This window comes from Oculina patagonica, chromosome 9, assembly GCF_052425735.1.
Source record: "Oculina patagonica isolate OP01 chromosome 9, crgOcupat, whole genome shotgun sequence".
In the NCBI taxonomy this organism is placed as follows: domain Eukaryota; kingdom Metazoa; phylum Cnidaria; class Anthozoa; order Scleractinia; family Oculinidae; genus Oculina; species Oculina patagonica.
The window spans coordinates 4,551,113-4,569,873 of NC_135766.1; the positions used below are offsets into that span (position 1 = coordinate 4,551,113).

Below are 18,761 nucleotides of genomic sequence, written 5' to 3' on the forward strand. Positions count from 1 at the left end.
AAGACTACAATAAGTAAATAAGCTCTTACATTACCACACAAGGATGAATTATTACTGTACATTACCACAAAAGGATGAATTATTATTGTTTCCAACTTTGTAGAATGTCTACTCTGATAATTATTTCAGTGCATAAAGGTGTCTTAATTGAAAGTATAGTTGTTTTCATACATGCAAGACTTTCAATAGCACAGGTACACAACGAAGAAAATTACATTTGCCGACAGTCAAATCTGCAGACATTTGTCGCCCTTTATTTTGAGGTTTTAATTTTCAGCATACCATCGGTTTTCCTAAATTTCGACCAGAAAATTAAAGCCACCGACGGCACTTGAAAGAACACCTTAAACTTGACTAAAGCTGCTTGTAATATTAAAACAGTAAGCTAATATTTTGCCTTCTTAATACCAGGCCGTTGTTGGCGGACGCTTCCCGCCATACGAATCTTCTGAGAAAATCTTGATAAATTTCGCAGTATTCACCGTTTGTAAGTCTTGGTGCAAATCAACTTGGACGCCTTGGCAAGTCTTATTTTGAACAAGAAAGAAAAGCAAGTAATACACATTGAAAAATAACGGAAAACTAGCAAAACAACTCGGTGTTAAAAGAATTGACAGTGGCTGTGAAATTATTTTCGCCACCAGATTTCTCCAGTTTGAATTTGTAAATGAATTCAATTATCTCGCATAAATTGCGACAAAAAATTCATGTCGACTATCTTTACAGTTTCTTAAATACCATTTGATATTAATTATTTCGTTTAAGAGCAAAGAACAAACAAAATGTGTGAAAAGCTACTTACATTGCACTCACGTTTTCCGACGACGCCAAAAGCAGCCAGTTCACGTCGGGCCCCGGAGCAGAACGTCAAGATTTTTCCCGCCAGACATGCGCAGAACGTTATTGGGGTTTTCCCTCGCGTTTCCACGTCCCCGTTGCGGTCCCCGTTGTCGGTGCTTAAAGTCCCTAGTATAGGCAGGGAAACAGGCAGACAAACTAACTCAGACAGACAAAGTGCGTACTATTTCAGATTTCCTCTTGGCATCCCTGCGTCGGACTTTTAGAACTTTACTCAATAACTAAGGTTTTCTTTAAAAATACATAATAAAACGGCGCTAATTGTTTTGAAATTTTCCTACAAGGCACGAGATGTCTTGACATAAAAATTAAAGGACAATTAGTTAGGATACCGCTTATGTCTTACCATGCCGCGAGAAATGTTTAATTCTGGTGTTAAAATTACATTTCAGCGAATTCGCATTAACCTGGCCGCCAGGTTTTCACTTGAACTCGGGAAAAGCCCGAGTTCAAGCCTAGCCAGCAAGCTTGACTTGAGGGGACTTGGTGTCAACCATGGTATATATGGAGACCTTGCCCAGGCACTGGGCTATCTGCTGGTGTCCACCTGGGTTTAGCCATCAAGACTGTGGGGGGGGGAGGGTGTCAATTTTGACAGCTGGGCCTAGCTAGGTTCTGGCCCCTTTGAGCAATTTTGTGTGAACTTTGAATGCACAAGTGTAGTCTTTAAATATTTTGAATGAAACCGGTGCAGGGTGCCCTGAATAGAAGGTACCCTGCCAGTGTTGCAGCTGCCAGCTGGGCTCCTGGGGTGACAACCATCTAGCCTGGGGGTGTGCTTGGGACTTGTACTAGCCCGGCCGGGCTGTTTTGGGCGGTGGGAGCCAGGTTCTTGGAAAACATCTCTAGAAATCGCGGACCTCCGAGTCCGCGAATAGTATGTCCTGCGGTACATTGACCGTAGAAGCGAACGCAAGAATTACAAAGAAAATGTATGGAGAATGAAATGTTTTATTAAATATTTCTTGACAAATTAACAAATGTAAAAATGTGAAAGCGGAACACAATAGATTGATGTATTAAGAGGCTCCGACGGAGAATATGGAGAATCGTTGGACAGGCTGGGAAAATCGAAAATCTTGAAACTTTGCCTGAAGAACACCTTTGGGGAACTATGTTCGAAAATATTATTCTCATCTTCTGGGAATTTATGGTTTTCGAGAAATTAAGAAAAAACGAAAATAACGGTTTTTAGCTCATTAAATATGCAAAAAATATACGTTAAAATGGCAAAGTTCTCGATATTCCTATAAGAGCAATTTTCAATGCTTTGAATCGAAATAAACGTAGAATAATAGCTTTATCTTTCTTCTTTCAAGAAACATACACTTTTAATTTTTTCTAGCTATTTTAAGATTTTCATCGCCTTTTAAAATATTGCTCTATCAAGCACTTCGGGAAACGGCAAAAGTTGAGAAACTTTAGAGGCCGAAAAAGCACCTTGATATGTCCGATAGCGAGTCAAACTAAACACTGTGCAAAAGCTCGATGTCTCTACTATTATAATATCAAATAAAAAAACTGGGTACTCGAGATTCACACCGATAAGAAACGCAAGTTCACGACGTACTCGTGTCTAATTTGCATAATGCTATTTTATAAAGACGTCCTCCGTTGACTGTTCTGGTCTGTTTTATTTCCATTTGTAGGCTACGATTTTCAAGAAATAGACATCATAGCGTGTTTTTTATTCTGTTCTATATCAATCTTGGTTTGCGCTAACATTCTGTTAACATTTACCGAATATAAATTTACAAATTAGATTAAGAGTAGTCGCCATTACGTGACCCGCGTCACGCTATTAATATATTTTTATTAACAATTCAACAAAAGTATAAACTAACTTCTTTATGCTTTAAAACTTCCACTATTTAGAGCATGGTATTACTATTAGTTTAAGGCACTTAGTCGCAAACGTCAGTTTTCTTACTAAAAAAGGGAAGGCTTGCGGTATGTTGATATTTACAATCCTTGCTTAAGATAATATCAAGTTATAGCAATATCAAGTTCAAGTTTCCTGCAAGTTTGACCTTTAAGTTTTACTCAAAGCTAAGATTTCGTGTTATTGCCGTTAACTTGAGGAGAGTTTTGAAGTTTTGTATCCTGTATAAAACAGCCACAAAAATTATTCATTCCGTGAAAATGGAAAAACTGCTTGGAAAAATATCAAAGCGTACAATCTCCAATCTAACTTGACATACATTTGCATCCATCGGCTAGCTGAGATCCTTTAAACCTTCGTATCACTCAGTCCGTACGGATGAGGCTTTTGCAAATCAAGGCCAAAACAAGTGCTGATAACACTAATGGAGACCTTGATAATTCTAATTATAGCAAAAACCGAATTAATAATTGCTTTTATATGAAAGTGAAGTGAATTCATGGTTCACTGATTCGCTTCTTCAATTCGACCGATGAAAATTTAAAAACTTGTGAAACAGAAAGAAACGGACAACAAAAAGAAGCTACCAAAAATTGCGAAGGAGCTGTTCCACGAAAACCTTAAGGAAGAAAGCATCCAGCAGCCGGAAGACGAGAAGGACACAAATGTTGAAATTGTTTGCCGTTAATTTGTTTACGTGTATAAGAGCCTACAGTTAATTAATTCTGGGAATCGGCGTAACCTACTGATTAAGGACATGCTTCACGGGGCAATTTTCCTTAAAACTTGTAACGCAGCAATGATGACTAAAATCATTGCAATTTGACGAAGGAGAGTCACACGTCCGCAATTTTTATTTGCAACTTGCAACGCCGGCAGCCGCTAGAAATTACCATTCTGCGAACGAAGTGACACGTGAGCTCGAGCGAAGGACGAGCGATCTCCCTCTGATTGGCTCATTTTAATAAAATTACGTTGGAATGTCACATGCACATGTCTCGCAATCTTTTCTTGTATTCAGTTAATTCTGGACATCAATGCAACCTACAGATTATTCACTAACCTGTTAGAAGATTAGTGAATAATCTGTATGTTGCGTCGATTCCCAGAATTATAATTTACTCTAGGCTCTTAGCGAATGAGAAGTCAGTGACTACAATAACTAATTATCCAAAGCGACTATATATATGTCAAGGATTTTACCAGATTTTTGAACAGCCCGAAATTAAAATTTGTGTCGCAGGAAACCTAAAAATAATAGTCCATTTTATATATTAGAGCATTGAAGCTGTTAAGCTGTTTACGCGCATCTTTGGCTGCGGATGGCTCGGATGAAAACGTACGGATTGCAACTTAAACTTGCTGGAACAAGCATGCCCGTTTCTTTAAACACAAACCAAGATTTCTTGCTATCTATTCCTCGGTCACCCCGGGTAAAGGAGGAAAATCCCTAGATGTATCGGATAGGTCAGCTTGTATCAATTCACAGTTTAGTTATACAGTAGTGTGATTCCAAGAAAAAAGTATTCATTTAACCTTACCTGCACGGGTAAGCAACAATTTTTTTTCGTTATCAATACTGTCCGTATTGGTCAAGATGTTACAATACTTTAAATGTGCTTTGACATCACGGTCACAGTCTTTTAAATTTACATATTAAACAACTTCTGGATTGTGTGGGCTTGGGCCACAAGCCCCACCAACAAGAGAGGCAAAACTGCAAAGGGACATTATTGTTTTGAATTTTAGCCGAGAAAGTTCTTGCTTTCGTGTTAAATGTCCTGTCGCTGTGTACGTGTTCGGTCTCTCAAAGGAAAGTTTAATTTAATTTTGTGATCTGACGGAATGAATGGATTTTGCACGATCAAAGACTTTTTTTTATAGTTATTGTAAAACAAGATAGGAAACTTTTGGCATTTTATTCCATACATGACAACTGAACGAAAGAACGGCGATATATGTACATGACAGTTTTAATATTTGTGTACATTTATGTACACTAAAAAGTAAACTTCCAAGTTAATTAATAATTCCTTACTACATGCATGCGTTCTACTTTTGACTTAAGTAACGTGAGTAAATAAAATATTTATATCATTCCCAATTTCAGGTAAGTGAATGAAATGATCTAACTGTTTATTTCTTAAATTTTGAAGTGCCAGAATCTAAACAAACTAATAATCTTTCCTCCGATCTTTGACAAAAAATTTCAGAACATGCACGTGACACAGGTCACGCAATGAGGAACTCAGTCGATAATTTTTACTCTTTTCTTCTTTCTGAACCTCTATATAACCTAAGTATAGGCATAAGACGAAAAAAAAAATAAAAGCGAGTTTAAACTTGCTTTATTTTGTGCAAATCATTTCTTCCAAATGGAAATAAAGCGAAGCAGATCTCTTAGCGGGGGACGTCTTTCAAAATAAGAATATGCAAATTACGCAAGAATACGTCGTGAACTTTCGTTTCTTATCGGTGTCAATCTCGAGTACCCAGATTTTTTATTTGATATTATGATAGTAGAGACATCGAGCTTTTGCACAGTGTTTAGTTTAACTCGCTATCGGACATATCAAGGTGCTTTTTCGGCCTCTAAAGTTTCTCAATTTTTGCCGTTTCCCGAAGAGCTTGATAGAGCAATATTTTAAAAGGCGATGTAAATCTTAAGATAGCTAGAAAAAATTAAAAGTGCCTGATGCTTGAAAGAAGAAAGATAAAGCTATTATTCTACGTTTATTTTGATTCAAAGCATTGAAAATTGCTCTTAAAGGAATATCGAGAACTTTGCCATTTTTACGCATATTTTTGCATATTTAATGAGCTAAAAACCGTTATTTTCGTTTTTTCTTAATTTCTCGAAAACCATAAATTCCCAGAAGATGAGAATAATATTTTCGAACATAGTTCCCCAAAGGTGTTCTTCGGGCAAAGTTTCAAGATTTTCGATTTTCCCAGCCTGTCCAACGATTCTCCATATTCTCCGTCGGAGCCTCTTAAGAACCACATTGTACAAGAATTGAAGTGCAGACTTCGAATTTCATTTGTATTCATGAACGTTTTCTGCGAACAGTTTTTGAGACCAAAATTATCAGGCGTAGAGGAGAAATGTATGGCGAAAACCGAAAACTTAAAGTTTATAAACGGGGATTATCGGCAAACTGAATGTGATCGAAAAAATGTGAAAGCAGATTTGATAAAACTATACATGAATCTAACTCACCAAATGATTTACATCTCCTTCCGATTAGATTTCATTTGTATCTTTGCCGTTAGAAAACCACAAAAAATCGCATACTGTAAACACACGGCGGCAGTTCACATTGAAATCCCAAAATCCGCTGTCTTTGAGCTACGATATTTCAGCCGTCTTTGCTCCAATTTTGCCGCAAAAGCCATCGTTTGAAAGATCTTTTGCTCCATTTTTATTATCAGGCAATATTTATGACCAGTGGTTTTCCTACTTCACAAAATATTACTCTGTGTAGGCTGCATTTTTGTGTACCATCGTAGATGTATATGAGCCCAAAGTCAGGCTTTCGAATCAGCGGCTATTACCAAGTTTCGCGAGCGGTAAATGTAAGATGCATCAAAATTCGCCGACTTCAATGTCCGCGATTTCTAGCGATGCGATCAGATATTGAGGGCCCACCAGCTACCGACTGGCGCCTCCAACAGCTGGGTTGCACTTTGGCTGCATGTGTGGGCCCCCGGCTAGTGAATTTGGCTTCCTGGAGCCTTTCTGGGCCCGACAATTTTATCAGGCCCAGGTTTCTGCGAATTCGCTGAGACATGTAGTTTAACTTTGACACATCATTTACCAAGAAACTGAACGTGGGGTTCTGAATGAAAATGGAAACTTTTTTTGGATATCTGATCTTCTTTACTTTAAACACTCTACAAATTATTGTTTTAAGCTAGAACATTTTTTTAACTATATGAAACTGCATTCGAAAGGTGAACGAATGGCCTTAATTTGTAGCTACATGCTCCGATGTTTTCAAGAAGGAACAATGCTTTTAGTCATGCCCACACTGAAACTAACTTTTAATATATAGATTTAGGCACGCCTAAAAGCGGAGCTCCCCATTTATTTAATTTTCACTGGAATTTACAATGTTTTCATTCTAGTGAATAAGCGGCTACTACTAATGTACATACATACATACATACTTTATTGACTTTCCCCCCTAGAGGCTTTTCAAAGACAATGAAATGTTTATGGCGGTTTATAGGTGCAATACAAATTTAAATAGCTCACGGTTAAACTGAATGTCAGCAGTACGACAAAAACAATTAATCTTAAAGCGGGGCAAAATCATTACTCATGGCACGAAAAATTACTTTAGAGTACAGTAGATTATCTGCTTTCTAGCAATAGAAAATAGTTTCGCGATCCTGTTATAGTTTCGCAGCAGTTTAGTAGACTCAACAATATCTATTACATTGATATAGAATATATTCAACGTACATTACAGAGTCTGTCGGATTAGCTCAATCAGTAAGGTGCCAGTCTGCGGAGCGGGAGGTCGTGAGTTCAAATCCCTGAGGGTCAATTTTTTTTTCTTTTCTTTTTTTTTTTTTACCCCGTAGCAATAAAATGGTTTGTTTATTATTTCAACCCGATTTAGCTTTCGAATGCTCCTTTATGTACGATGCTGGCTTTACTGATAGACACGAAAGTCATCGATCGATTTAATATGGCTCTCAATGTCCACTTTTTTGGCGGTCGATTACTTTCTATACGTAATTTTCAGCCACATTTTGTTTCATTGCTTCTTGTTTTTCTTTTCAAACCTCTTTAAATTTTAAAGGCCGCCTTTATACGGCCGCCTTTATACGGCATTCTTGCTTCACTCTTTCTACCATCAAACCATGGCCGCCATGTTGCGCGACTCCGTACGCCGTACGTACGCGCCCGCGAAACATGCCGCTATCCATGTTGACCATGAAAACTCATTTTGATAGTGTTCCTTCTTTCATGGTATGGTGCTACGCTTAGGAGCTCCGCTATAAGCACCTACTGTGGTTGGTGGTCGAATGCGACACAAAGAAAAAACTCACATATCCCCTACAGTGGCTGTTACTTTCTGGTAGTGTAGGAGCTTGTGTATGTCTCAGATACCAAGAGACATGCCGGCGGGGTCCTAAGCTCCTTGCAGCTTCAATCAAGTCGGACAGGCCTGGGAGAGGAGAAAATAGACAGGACACTCCCTGCCAATCCCTGGCCCTCCAGTCTGGGAGTCAGGTGTGGGGATAGCTATATACCGCGCCCTGTCAAACAATTATTACAGAAACTGCAAAGTCATTATGGTGCCTTGTTATAAGGAGTTCGACAACGCGCATTCAAGAAATGAAACGTATCCCACTAATACCCTTGACTTTCTGCAAATGTATGTCGTCAAGTGGAGTTCAGCGCCTCCCACTCCTCTATGGCAAACGACCGACTAGCCCAGTGATCCGAACTATGGAACCCTTTGTACATAACTTCTGTGAAGCGCTATGCTTCACCAAGCTGTACTGAACTGACTAACTCTACTCTCAACGAACATTCTAATGATATGAAGCCGTATAAAAACGTAAACAGTTCAAAGTGTCGCAAAAGTCAAAACATTAGCGACAGCCGACTAACACCAGCCTAGCATGTTTTTGGCTTGGTGTTGTTTCTAGACTGCCTTTCAACTGAATTTGCTCATGACACTTTGCCCATGAAATGATTGTCTCAAATTTTCCTCGTTGAGCCTTGGCTAGCCTTCTTCTATAGTATAAGTGAAGTCGTGATGTCGTAGTCTAAAAAGGTCAACAATGAATCGTTCCTGTTTTACATTAAACCAAAGGATAATAATAAATATATAATAGTTTGCCGCGGGAAATTATGCAAGTCTTATAAAAGCTAATAAATGGAAGCTGTAACAAAAGTTCTTCTTAACTCATGCGAAATTTTATTATAAATGCTATTGACGGTGTTTCATAATAATGGTGAATTTGTCATCATTAAAAACATTTGCGGTTTTAACTAAAAATAGCTCATTCGCTTTAAGAAAGTAGCAAATTGTCATAATATAATATAAATGAAAAGCCATTAGGGCAAAACATATTTTGTGAAGAGTGGAGCGTTTCACTTTAATATTTTATAGCCCTATTTTAAAATGGCGCAGTACGCAAAACTGTTATATTTTGTTTCTCAACAGTGCAATTCTCCTAATTTCCCTACATTTTTCAGTAATACAGATTGGAAGAAAGTGTTTGCGTTTTAGCCAGTCACGTGTCGCTTTTCTCGTGATCATTCTCTAAAATCTCTCGACCAGAATGCTTAGTTTAAGAAGAACTTACGTGGAGAATTTAGAAGGTGTTGATCACTATTGGCACTTGGCAGGACAACGCTAGCACTCGGATAAAACAATGAAAAAAAAAATTGCAGCTTCTTATATGCACGACAAGGCTGATAAGGATTAAAGAAGGAGCCGAGCTTTTATCGTGCATTTGTTGAGAAGGGAAAGCTCAAGGAAGAAGAAAACTTTGGTAAAAAAATTTATTCAAACATGAAAACGCCAACGCTCACGTTTCCCAGAACACCTTCATCATTTAATTAGAATGCAGTATCAATAAAATATATCGCCTGATATCTTTGCCAGATAAATTTTTAAATTTAAACTTTGAATATTTTAAACATCTAATTTTCCTGAAATCATTCCGCATCGGATTCATGTAAAAAGATTATTTCCCGTGCAACATTTACAACGTTTTCAAAGAATGATAAAATTAAACACGATAATTGTATTATTTGTGACAGGTGTTTTTTTTTTGTTCCTTGTAAACATTTTGGTTTGGAGGCATTAATTTTTGACAAAACTTTATATAAATATATACTTTATATATCTTTTAGAACAACATAACTCGCCAATTTAAAGAATGGTCGCCCCTGGGAAATAAAACGGCACGATATTATTTATATTAAAAAAATATTTTCTTTTCACCTAGTTTCGCAATATTGCCAAAGCGGAAAAAAACGTCTGCTCTGCACAAACAAGCGAGGATCAAACGGTAATTGAATAATAGGATATAAGGTAAAGAGAAGTCCTCGGGGACAAAACTTGATGAGCCTGAAATATGCTAATATACATTTACAAATACATTAAAGCAATTAAGCAAGGGTAAAACATGTATGGGGAATTATGAACTAGGGATACTAATTTGATAAACTACCAAACTCACTTATAAAATATCAAAACAACTTAAAAGCAATTACTGGGCTAATTTGAGGTCGAGACTAATTAGCAATTTGGAACAATTATCTTTGGGTCAGGTTTCAAGGCAACTTTAAATTACCGTGCGATGAAAAATTAAATCTCAAAATGCGTGTAATTTGGGACTTAAAATAGGACTTGTTATAAAACGGAACATTCACGCGTAAATTCCAATATATTTCAAACAAGCACTTTAAACTGAAACACACACTACAGAAACTGCCTAAAAAACAAATTAAATAACCCTATTTCACACTCATAAAATATTCATAATTAGAACGGGCCGGGAAGTCTAATGAACAGCAAAACGCATTAACTTGTCATTTGGAGCAATGACTTTATTGGTTTACCCGTGAAAGCTACGAGATATATTTACTACAGTGCCATAACATGACATCCTTCATTAGTCGGTGATTACTTGAGCTGCCACTTCGACTGCTTTTAACCCAACACTATCTTGACTTGTCTTTGAGACGTCAGAACTGAAGACATCCGTTGCGGTTTGAAAAATGAGTTTTCTTCTGCTCTTCGCTTCTGTGTCATGGATTTTAATGCTGCCTTATCCATCTGGCGCGGAGGGTGAGTTCAAAACATCCTTATTTATTTTACCTATTAATTAACATTGTTTCTTTCAACTTGGTATTTTTTATATTGTATACAGTTAGTTAAATTTGGCCAAAGATAGCTGTTTATGTGATTGTCCTGTTGTTTATTTGATTAGTTGGCAAATGAATAACTTTTTTTCGAGTTAGCATCCTCCTCTTACAATCTTCCATTGTGTCGGTAATTCCCAGGAGCTATCGGGATATAACTTATTATACTATTTCCTAATTAAGTAGGAAAGTGACAAGAATAACAAAATCGTCTACTCGAGAATATTGTCTTGTTACTCTATCAAATTTCCAAAGTCCATTCTTTTTAGTTCATTTAAAACACTTCAAACACAATACTACTAAGATTTAAGACAGTCTCTAGATTTCTCATAGAATGTTGTCCACAGCTCGTGCTTTGCGTAAATCTTTTTGACAGTCAAGTTCACATTACCATTCAAGGACAGAAAACCCTCAAGGAAATGATTGAATAAAAGAACTTGTTTAAATTCTGAGTAAAGTCTCTTGTGATGTGAGGCTCCTCTCAGTTCCCAAATATACTATCTAAAAATAATCATGAAAGAAGTCGAACTTGTTTGCCGGATTCAAATGTTCTCTGTGTTATAAAAGTTGCGTTTTGAACTTAATTTTCTTTTACATTACGCATAGACTGTGCTTATTTTTTCACTTGCAGGCGCAACTGATCAACACTGAATTTTGACTGTTAATGGGAAAAACAACTGAGGAAGTTATTAGCAAGTAGATTCGCGTTAATATTCGTCAATATTAAGTTACTGTTTGTCAAAAGCCACACCAATTAGGGCACATTTGTATAGGCCGCGACGTGTTCATTATTTATTTGTTCGGTTTTCGTGCACGTTTTGATAAAGACACACGCAGGGGATATTAACGGAATATGATGTGTAAAATGCTCAACCTGATCAATTCCGGCTGTGTTATCTAGGAATAAACATATTTTACACCATCAGCGACGATCGTTTAAATGCAAATCCGAACAGGAAGTTTTCAGGTGTCTTGACTAAACGGCCAAACCTATTGCACATACAAATATTTTACTGGCTTTCAGGCTGATGCTTTTAAAATTGTGTCGTTTGCTTTGTGTCTTGCATAATTTCCCTATTTCTATGGCAACGTACGCCCCTTGTATCTTGAAGCCAAGGGACTTGTTTATAAAAAAAAGTCAGTCGTCAGGCCGACAAAGCCTTACTCCATAACTCGAAGATACCGTTCCTGCTTTTGTTACAGACTGATTTCAGAACGAAAACTCGGTCTCGTTTTGTGGCTCGGTTTTAAATGACATTCGCAATCCGTATCAATTAATATATTGTCCAAGCAAACAGGTGGCAAAGTTTGGTAATGTATTACCAAAATCTCATAACGAAAAATTAAAGGAATATTTGAAAATCAGTAATGAGAAATACCTAATTAAGCTCAGCACTGAATAAATATTTTCCGATATTTTGTGATAAAAAATCATTAATAATAATCGATCTCTGTTGTTCACTTATTTCAAATGGGTCGTGTGGTCTTACAGTCCATAAATTCATCCAGGCACACATACAAATATTGAAAGGAATTTCTTAGTATCAACGTTAGTGTCTAATCTTTGCTTCAAGATGGTACACGAATAATTAAAATGGATATTAAAAAAATTAGGCGAGAAAAATTATTCAAATAAACTCATCGGAACTTAAATTACGATTACATGCTTCACAACAAAGCTACATCGCCCCTCTTATAACAGCTATGTACTCGCCACCATAGATCAGACTTTGAACTTTTCAATCATCCTTGCATAAATGTTCCTAAAAACATTTATGAGTAACAAAGGTAAGCCAGCAGGTATACAATTCACATTGGTCTCATATGCAATTACTAAATTTTAAATATTTCAGAAACTTTTTTGCGGAGCCGAAGGTGCAAAATAGTATTTGTTTGTTGTAATTACTCACTCAATTGTTAATTTGCCTTGTTTTGAAACGTCCGTTATTTAGTATAAGCTGGTTTGATTACCATATGTTTTCTTAATTTCAGAATGGGATCGTGAATTGTACTTTCCAGACTACTATTTCTATGCTGAGCGACGTTTGATGAACCACACGATAAAAACCATGTCAGTCAAGAGCTTGGACGACTGTGAATATCTTTGCTACAGGGAAGACGCCTGTGTCAGTCTTAACATTAAAAATAAAGATTCTGTCAGTGGAAGGCATGAATGTGAGCTGAATAATGCCACTCATATGGAACATGACGGAGACCTTGTGGAAAACCCCATTTACTATTATCGTGGTGCGAAGGTGAGTGATGACAGAACTTACAAACATTTTGCCCTCATTTGCTTAACGTGCTGAATCGAGAAAGAAGATGTTCGTGTGCAGGGCAGGGACAATCGGAGCCAGCGCTTGGTAGCAGGGACAAAATGACAACACGAATAGACACAAGAAAATGTTCAGATACAGCGACCCATCCCGCTGTTGTTCCAACATGGCCCTGCTGTATTTTCGTTTGTGTCTGCACGATGTGGTTTGTTCTAGCTACATGACGTTGTTACACCTTCTTGTACTTAAACATCCCACAAGAAGGGCTATGTTCTTGTGCAGGGGCAACTGCCACGCAACATGTGTGTGGACAAAATCACAACACGTACACACAGAAGAAAATGCGGAGCAGCAAAACATCCCACGGCAGCACGATGAGACCGAAAGGTTTTGCTCCAACATAAACCTGCTGTATTATCTTCTGTGTGTACATGATGTGGTTTGTTGTAGTTACTATATGCCGCTACGACATCCGTCCTGCACACTAACACCCTCTCCGTGTGTCAGTATTAACTAACTAGATCATACAAAGGGTGATTGACATGTTAAGTGTCCTTGCAACATCGAACCTTTCTTTGCTCTGATGAACAGACAGTTATTCCCCAACGCCTGGTGTAATATCTATAAACCAATTAACTTTATATAATAACCTGAATTCTACGCGTATTTTGATTGGTTCTTACTTATGATCTATCAGAGTACAGACACATGGATGACGTCAGGCGGTGGTGTGACTCGCGCGCGTGATCAGAGTTCATAGTCCAAATCAGAGTTGTCGGCAAAGTTTTTCAAACTTGCGAGGCCACAACAAAGCAAAAAAGTTCAGCTGATATTAATTACAAATGTCCAGTGAGAAACAATACGCCATGCATCGTTCACCTTTCGAAGCATTTAACTGGGCGAAACAAGCTTGAAGAAGACAGTGAATTATTCGAGAAATTATCCGAAATCTTTATGAAAGTTTGACCGATGTTGTGCAATTGGACGACGTCACGGGAAACAAACGAATTGTGGTTGAACGCTTCGGTTATGTTTACAGATTTGAACAACATTTCCAAATCGGAATAAAGGTTAGAGTTTTCATTGACTTTCAATTGACCATTTTTCTGTTTATTTAATTAATCGGATTATAACAGTGCTTCGTGTTAACGAAAACTTAATAGTTAAATCAAAACAACTTAGCTCATCTTTACGGCGGCATTGCTCACACTGAAGTGTGCTGAAGTCTTGTGTTATTATATAAAACAAATAGATTCCATTTTGCCGTGTGTCTGTTCAGTTATAGATCACAGAAGACGTCAAAATGTGGTATGAACATCAGTGACCCACTCGGCTAGCGCCTCGTGGGCCACTTCTCTGTTCATACCACATTTTGACGTCATCTGTGATCTATAACTGAACAGACGCACGGCAAAATGGAATCTATTTGTTAAATTGCACTGTGCGCTACTCGCATGGTGTCTTCAGAACTTTCAACAACCAAGTGTCAACCAGACAGTTGTTTTGGGGAGAAATACTAAGTCTGACCAAAAGGGATCTGATTGTCTTGATGTACCACAAATTCTCAAAACTAACGTGCAAAGAAATGTAAGGAAATAATGAAGAAGAATTGATGTTATTAGCTTAGTGTTGAAAAGGTAAAAAGCAATAAAAAATTGGAACGGACATCTCGAAAAGTTTACCTATAAATATACAATATTTTTTGCAACTTCCATTGAATTCCAGAGTTGGCATAAATATTTACCGGTTTTGCATACATGTATGTATATATACGTTTCCTTTTTCCTTTATTTAGAACAACTGTATAAAGAATGGACGGTCGCTCTGCCACAACAACGCAGCCTGTCAGTCTGGTTTTACATACAAGAAATATCGATGTTTGTGCACTCCTGGATTCACAGGGGAACACTGCGAGCATGGTAAGTATGAAAGATGCCTTGACAAACAGCAGCGACGCGTAACAACGTGTAGTAAACTATAACTTAACGCAAGATCTTAGTAAATGTCAGTTGAGCATTCAAAAATCGGAAAAGCTGCGTCCAATGAACTTGATGTGCCAAGAAAAGATTTTTTTTAATATATGAAACTTAGAAATGATGAGAAGGAAAAGGAAAACAAACGAAAAAGGAAGGACCACAACGTTCATCTTTGCGTTATAAAATTAACGCGCATTTTCAAAAAGGTGTGTTTACATTTATCTATTTAACGCCAATTTTTGTGGGGTACGCTATTTGGTGCTCTACGTAATAATTTTTACAGCAACCTGCGCATTTACAAGACAAAATTACAACAAACAAAACAACAGCAACAACAAGACAAAAACAAAACTCGAGGTTTAAAACCCGTAAACCATATTCTAGTGGTCATACCAACAAAGTTATTTACAAGTACGGACGAAGCTGTCTCCACTATGAAATTGATCACTGGTGTAGGAGGTTATCAGGTGAATAGTACTGGCGACTGAGATTTTGTCACTCGTTTGTTAACATTTAGCATGACTAAACAAGCAAATGCCATAATTGGTGAGCGTCTGGAACTTTCTTACTAGTTTAGCCTGTTAATCAGTCAAAAAAGATCACTCTTTGCCGCTCAAAAGACGTTTGACTTCGAGTAAAAAATTTTCTCATAACGTAACTCTACCAACTCTGCCCACGTCTCAAATTAGTTGACGCGAGTAAGTAACTTGACCAAGAGAACTCAAATGACAAAATATGGATCATAAGCTAAGCAATCCGAAGCAACTTGCGTTTTTCTGTTTTCTATAATTATTATCTGTTCTATAATTCACAAGACCGCACAAGCTTCACGATGTAAATATCACACTGAAATTAGTCCAGAAGCAATAAGAAGAAATTGTTGATCAAAGCAAAAGATGTCATAGTCGAATGATACATTTCCTGTATGAACTTATGCAACAACTTAATACATAAACATGAGGCCCCAGTATAGACAAGACCGTTTTGCGCACAACTGTTGTTAATTTTGGCAAACTAAGAGCATTTAATTTTTTATTTCCTCGTCCAAAGGTGGGACTGATACAGCATTCCAGGCTAACTTGAAACGATTTTATTATTTTTTCAACAATAGTGCAGCCTGACTTGTCTGCCTGACCTACCCCTCCCCCCCCCCCTTTACTGCCGTAAAGAGGACGTAAATTGTGCTGTAATATTTCTTTATAACAACTTCATATAAATAAACACATATTAAAACAGATATTAAACTAAGAACATAACTAAGAACGTTACGAAATTGGCAGCGTTCCTGACTAGCCACAATCAGTGAAATTTTACGCCTGACACGGGGCATCGTAAGAACGGTATACGTACTTAATTTTAAAAAAAATGTGCTCAAAACGCAAGTTTTAACGTATAAATATTTTGGATTTCAGTTTGCAAACAAGGATGACTTGCGTACGTCTCCCATGATTTCCGCAAAAATAAATTTTGTAAAAAGGAACTTCACGTATCACAAGAGAAAAAAGTTAGAATTCAAACGAGCCCTTAATTTATTTTAAGCATTTCTAGTCTAAATTCAACGTTTTCTACAAGTTAAATGTGATAATGTTTTATAAAAAGAAAAATCATCTACTAAATTCAATAAAATATCAGGTAAACTGGGGTCTCTATCGGTGCTTCTTTGCACCTTAAACTAGGGAGTTTCGTTTTGTTATATTACATTATATATATATTGACAGTGTATCATTTTTAAAGAACAAAAGAGGTTCTGAACGCAACTGCGTGTATCATTTTTTTTTTCATCGGACACGTCAAGTTTATTAACCAATCAGAATGTCAGGTAGAATAGATGTGTAATAAACACCCATGTCAAATATACGTAAACATTTATTTACAAAATTTAAGTATCCATAAACTGTTTTAATTCTACCTTTATGTATGTTTTGTTAATGACAGTATGCTGTATTTGTTGAAGAAATGCAAAATAAAAAAATATATTACTGTTTGTCTTCCATCCAGCTTATCAATTGTCTAATTTCGTCGCACCCACTTGTACGGAGTAGTAGATTTTCCACAGGTGGCACCGTCTCGCCAACTACTAGCCTTGGAGTAAGGGTGATCGTAGCGATTGCAACAACTACCACGGTATCTCACTGTTAAACATCGTTGGCAAGGTGTTTGCGCGCATCGTTTTACACTGACTGCGGATACTTGCTGTTAGCATATATCCTGATTCACAGTACTGCTGAAGCTTTAAGATCGATAACTTAACTTGCCTTTATTGACCTGACCAAAGTGTCCGACCTTTTGAGCAGAGATGGTCTATTAAAGATGCTACCAATAATTAGCTATCCACCAAAACTCCTTATAGCACAACGTAACTAAATTGCACGCTCTGATTGGTTAATTTAGCGTATACTATTTGCCCCATGAGTGAACGCTGAAGAACACCATCAACTTGAATTTCACTGAACGTTTTGGACATTTCAAGGCATCATTTCTAGTGTCTATAATAGTATAGTTCACATAAAAATGTCGTCGATCTGTTTTATACAATAAAAATCAAAATCAGTGGGGAATCACGTACGCACGCGCGTGACAGTTGGTATAAAAATCACTCTTTCCAGTTAAAGCCGACGAACATGTGTGAAATTTCGTCCTAAATTTCATGTTTCAGTTGACTTTTCACAATTGGCTGGATCACAGTTTTGGAAAAGAAGTGACGATTTTCACAAGTTTTCCGAAACTTGCCTTAAGGTGACTATATATAGTGTTCGGTGGTTAAGTATTTTGGTGAACACTGAAGCCAAACCAATCTCACTAGAGGGACATTTCTGTTGTTTTGAAGCTCTTTTCCCGTTTCTTCGAATTCCTTTTAAGTGCATCAAGGCCCGCACTTTTTAACATGTGCATAAGTTAATTGACAACTTTGAATATTTCTCAGACGTATGTAGTCAACTGGAGTTCAGCTGCAGAGCCATCCTCTCATTCCAAGGAAAAAAGTTACTTACCTGGTGATACAAATTACGACACCCTTTGTAAATAAAACTTCTGGTAATCTCTATGCTTTATTGGACCAGTTGGAAAATCATTAAAGACGGCAAACTGATATTGACGGCTAAGGCGTTTAAAAATAAACAAAGTGGATTAAGAAACTAAAATATATTGAACAAACTTGGCCCTATATTTCGGTTTGCGATACAAACCTTCCTAAGTGGCTGGGCGAAAAAAAAAAAGAAGTGAAAAAATTCTCACATTCTCACATTTTTCTGCCCAACCCCTGAGGAATGTTTGTATTGCAAACCGAAATATATATTTTAGTTTTTTAATCCATTTTGGTTATTTTTGACTGCTTTAGCTGTCAGAATCAGTTTGCCGTCTTTGTTTTAACTACTTTACTGATCCAGGTCTTCAATAGATCCGGCACCACTCTGTCTAACTCTACTCTCTACAACGAACACCCTTATAAATAGCTTTAGCCAAACCTAAAAGTTGAGCTCCCCAGTTATTTACTTCGCCCTTTTCGCTATGTTATGTTATTCACCAGCCGGGATGTCCGTATTGGTAAAAACTGTGCCCAAAGTCTTGGATACCAAAGCCGAGAGCACAGTTTTTCCCAATTCGGACCGACCTAGGCTGGGATTTGTAGAATACCGCCCGGTCACGAACAAAGAAAAAAAAATAATGCGAATTTACTGACCGTTACAGAAAGAAAGTATAGCACTTGAGCCCGCGATCCAATGTTAACTATTACCAGGTCAAACTTTAGAAAACATTCGTTTTCGATGAGTTCTATATGTGAGCCCGCGATATGGTCATGTAAAACTGGTCAGCCGATACATTGTTTTGAAAGCTGTAAATTGAACATGATATGGATTTCCAATATTAAAGAT

At 37.2% G+C, this 18,761-nt stretch overlaps 1 protein-coding gene across 2 annotated transcripts; it reads left to right on the forward strand.

The window, feature by feature from the left end:
- The first annotated feature begins 8,718 nt into the window (after positions 1 to 8,718).
- Positions 8,719 to 16,710, forward strand: LOC144665400 (uncharacterized). 2 transcript variants are annotated; one of them, XM_078526657.1, is made up of 4 exons: positions 10,086 to 10,563; positions 12,630 to 12,892; positions 14,709 to 14,832; positions 16,302 to 16,710. In XM_078526657.1, the coding sequence occupies exons 1-4, from the start codon at positions 10,494 to 10,496 to the stop codon at positions 16,316 to 16,318; spliced, it is 474 nt and encodes a 157-aa protein (XP_078382783.1). In that variant the 5' UTR covers positions 10,086 to 10,493; the 3' UTR covers positions 16,319 to 16,710. The 2 variants fall into 2 exon arrangements, with proteins under 2 accessions (XP_078382784.1, XP_078382783.1); XM_078526658.1 differs by lacking the exons at positions 14,709 to 14,832; positions 16,302 to 16,710 and adding an exon at positions 13,611 to 13,937 and having other exon boundaries at positions 8,719 to 10,563.
- The last annotated feature ends 2,051 nt before the right edge of the window (positions 16,711 to 18,761 follow it).

Coding starts and splice junctions, on each gene's coding strand:
- LOC144665400 (XM_078526657.1), top strand. CDS start 10,494: ATGAGTTTTCTTCTGCTCTTCGCTTCTGTGTCATGGATTTTAATGCTG. Junction 10,564..12,629: donor TTATCCATCTGGCGCGGAGG/GTGAGTTCAAAA, acceptor TCTTAATTTCAG/AATGGGATCGTGAATTGTAC. Junction 12,893..14,708: donor ACTATTATCGTGGTGCGAAG/GTGAGTGATGAC, acceptor TCCTTTATTTAG/AACAACTGTATAAAGAATGG.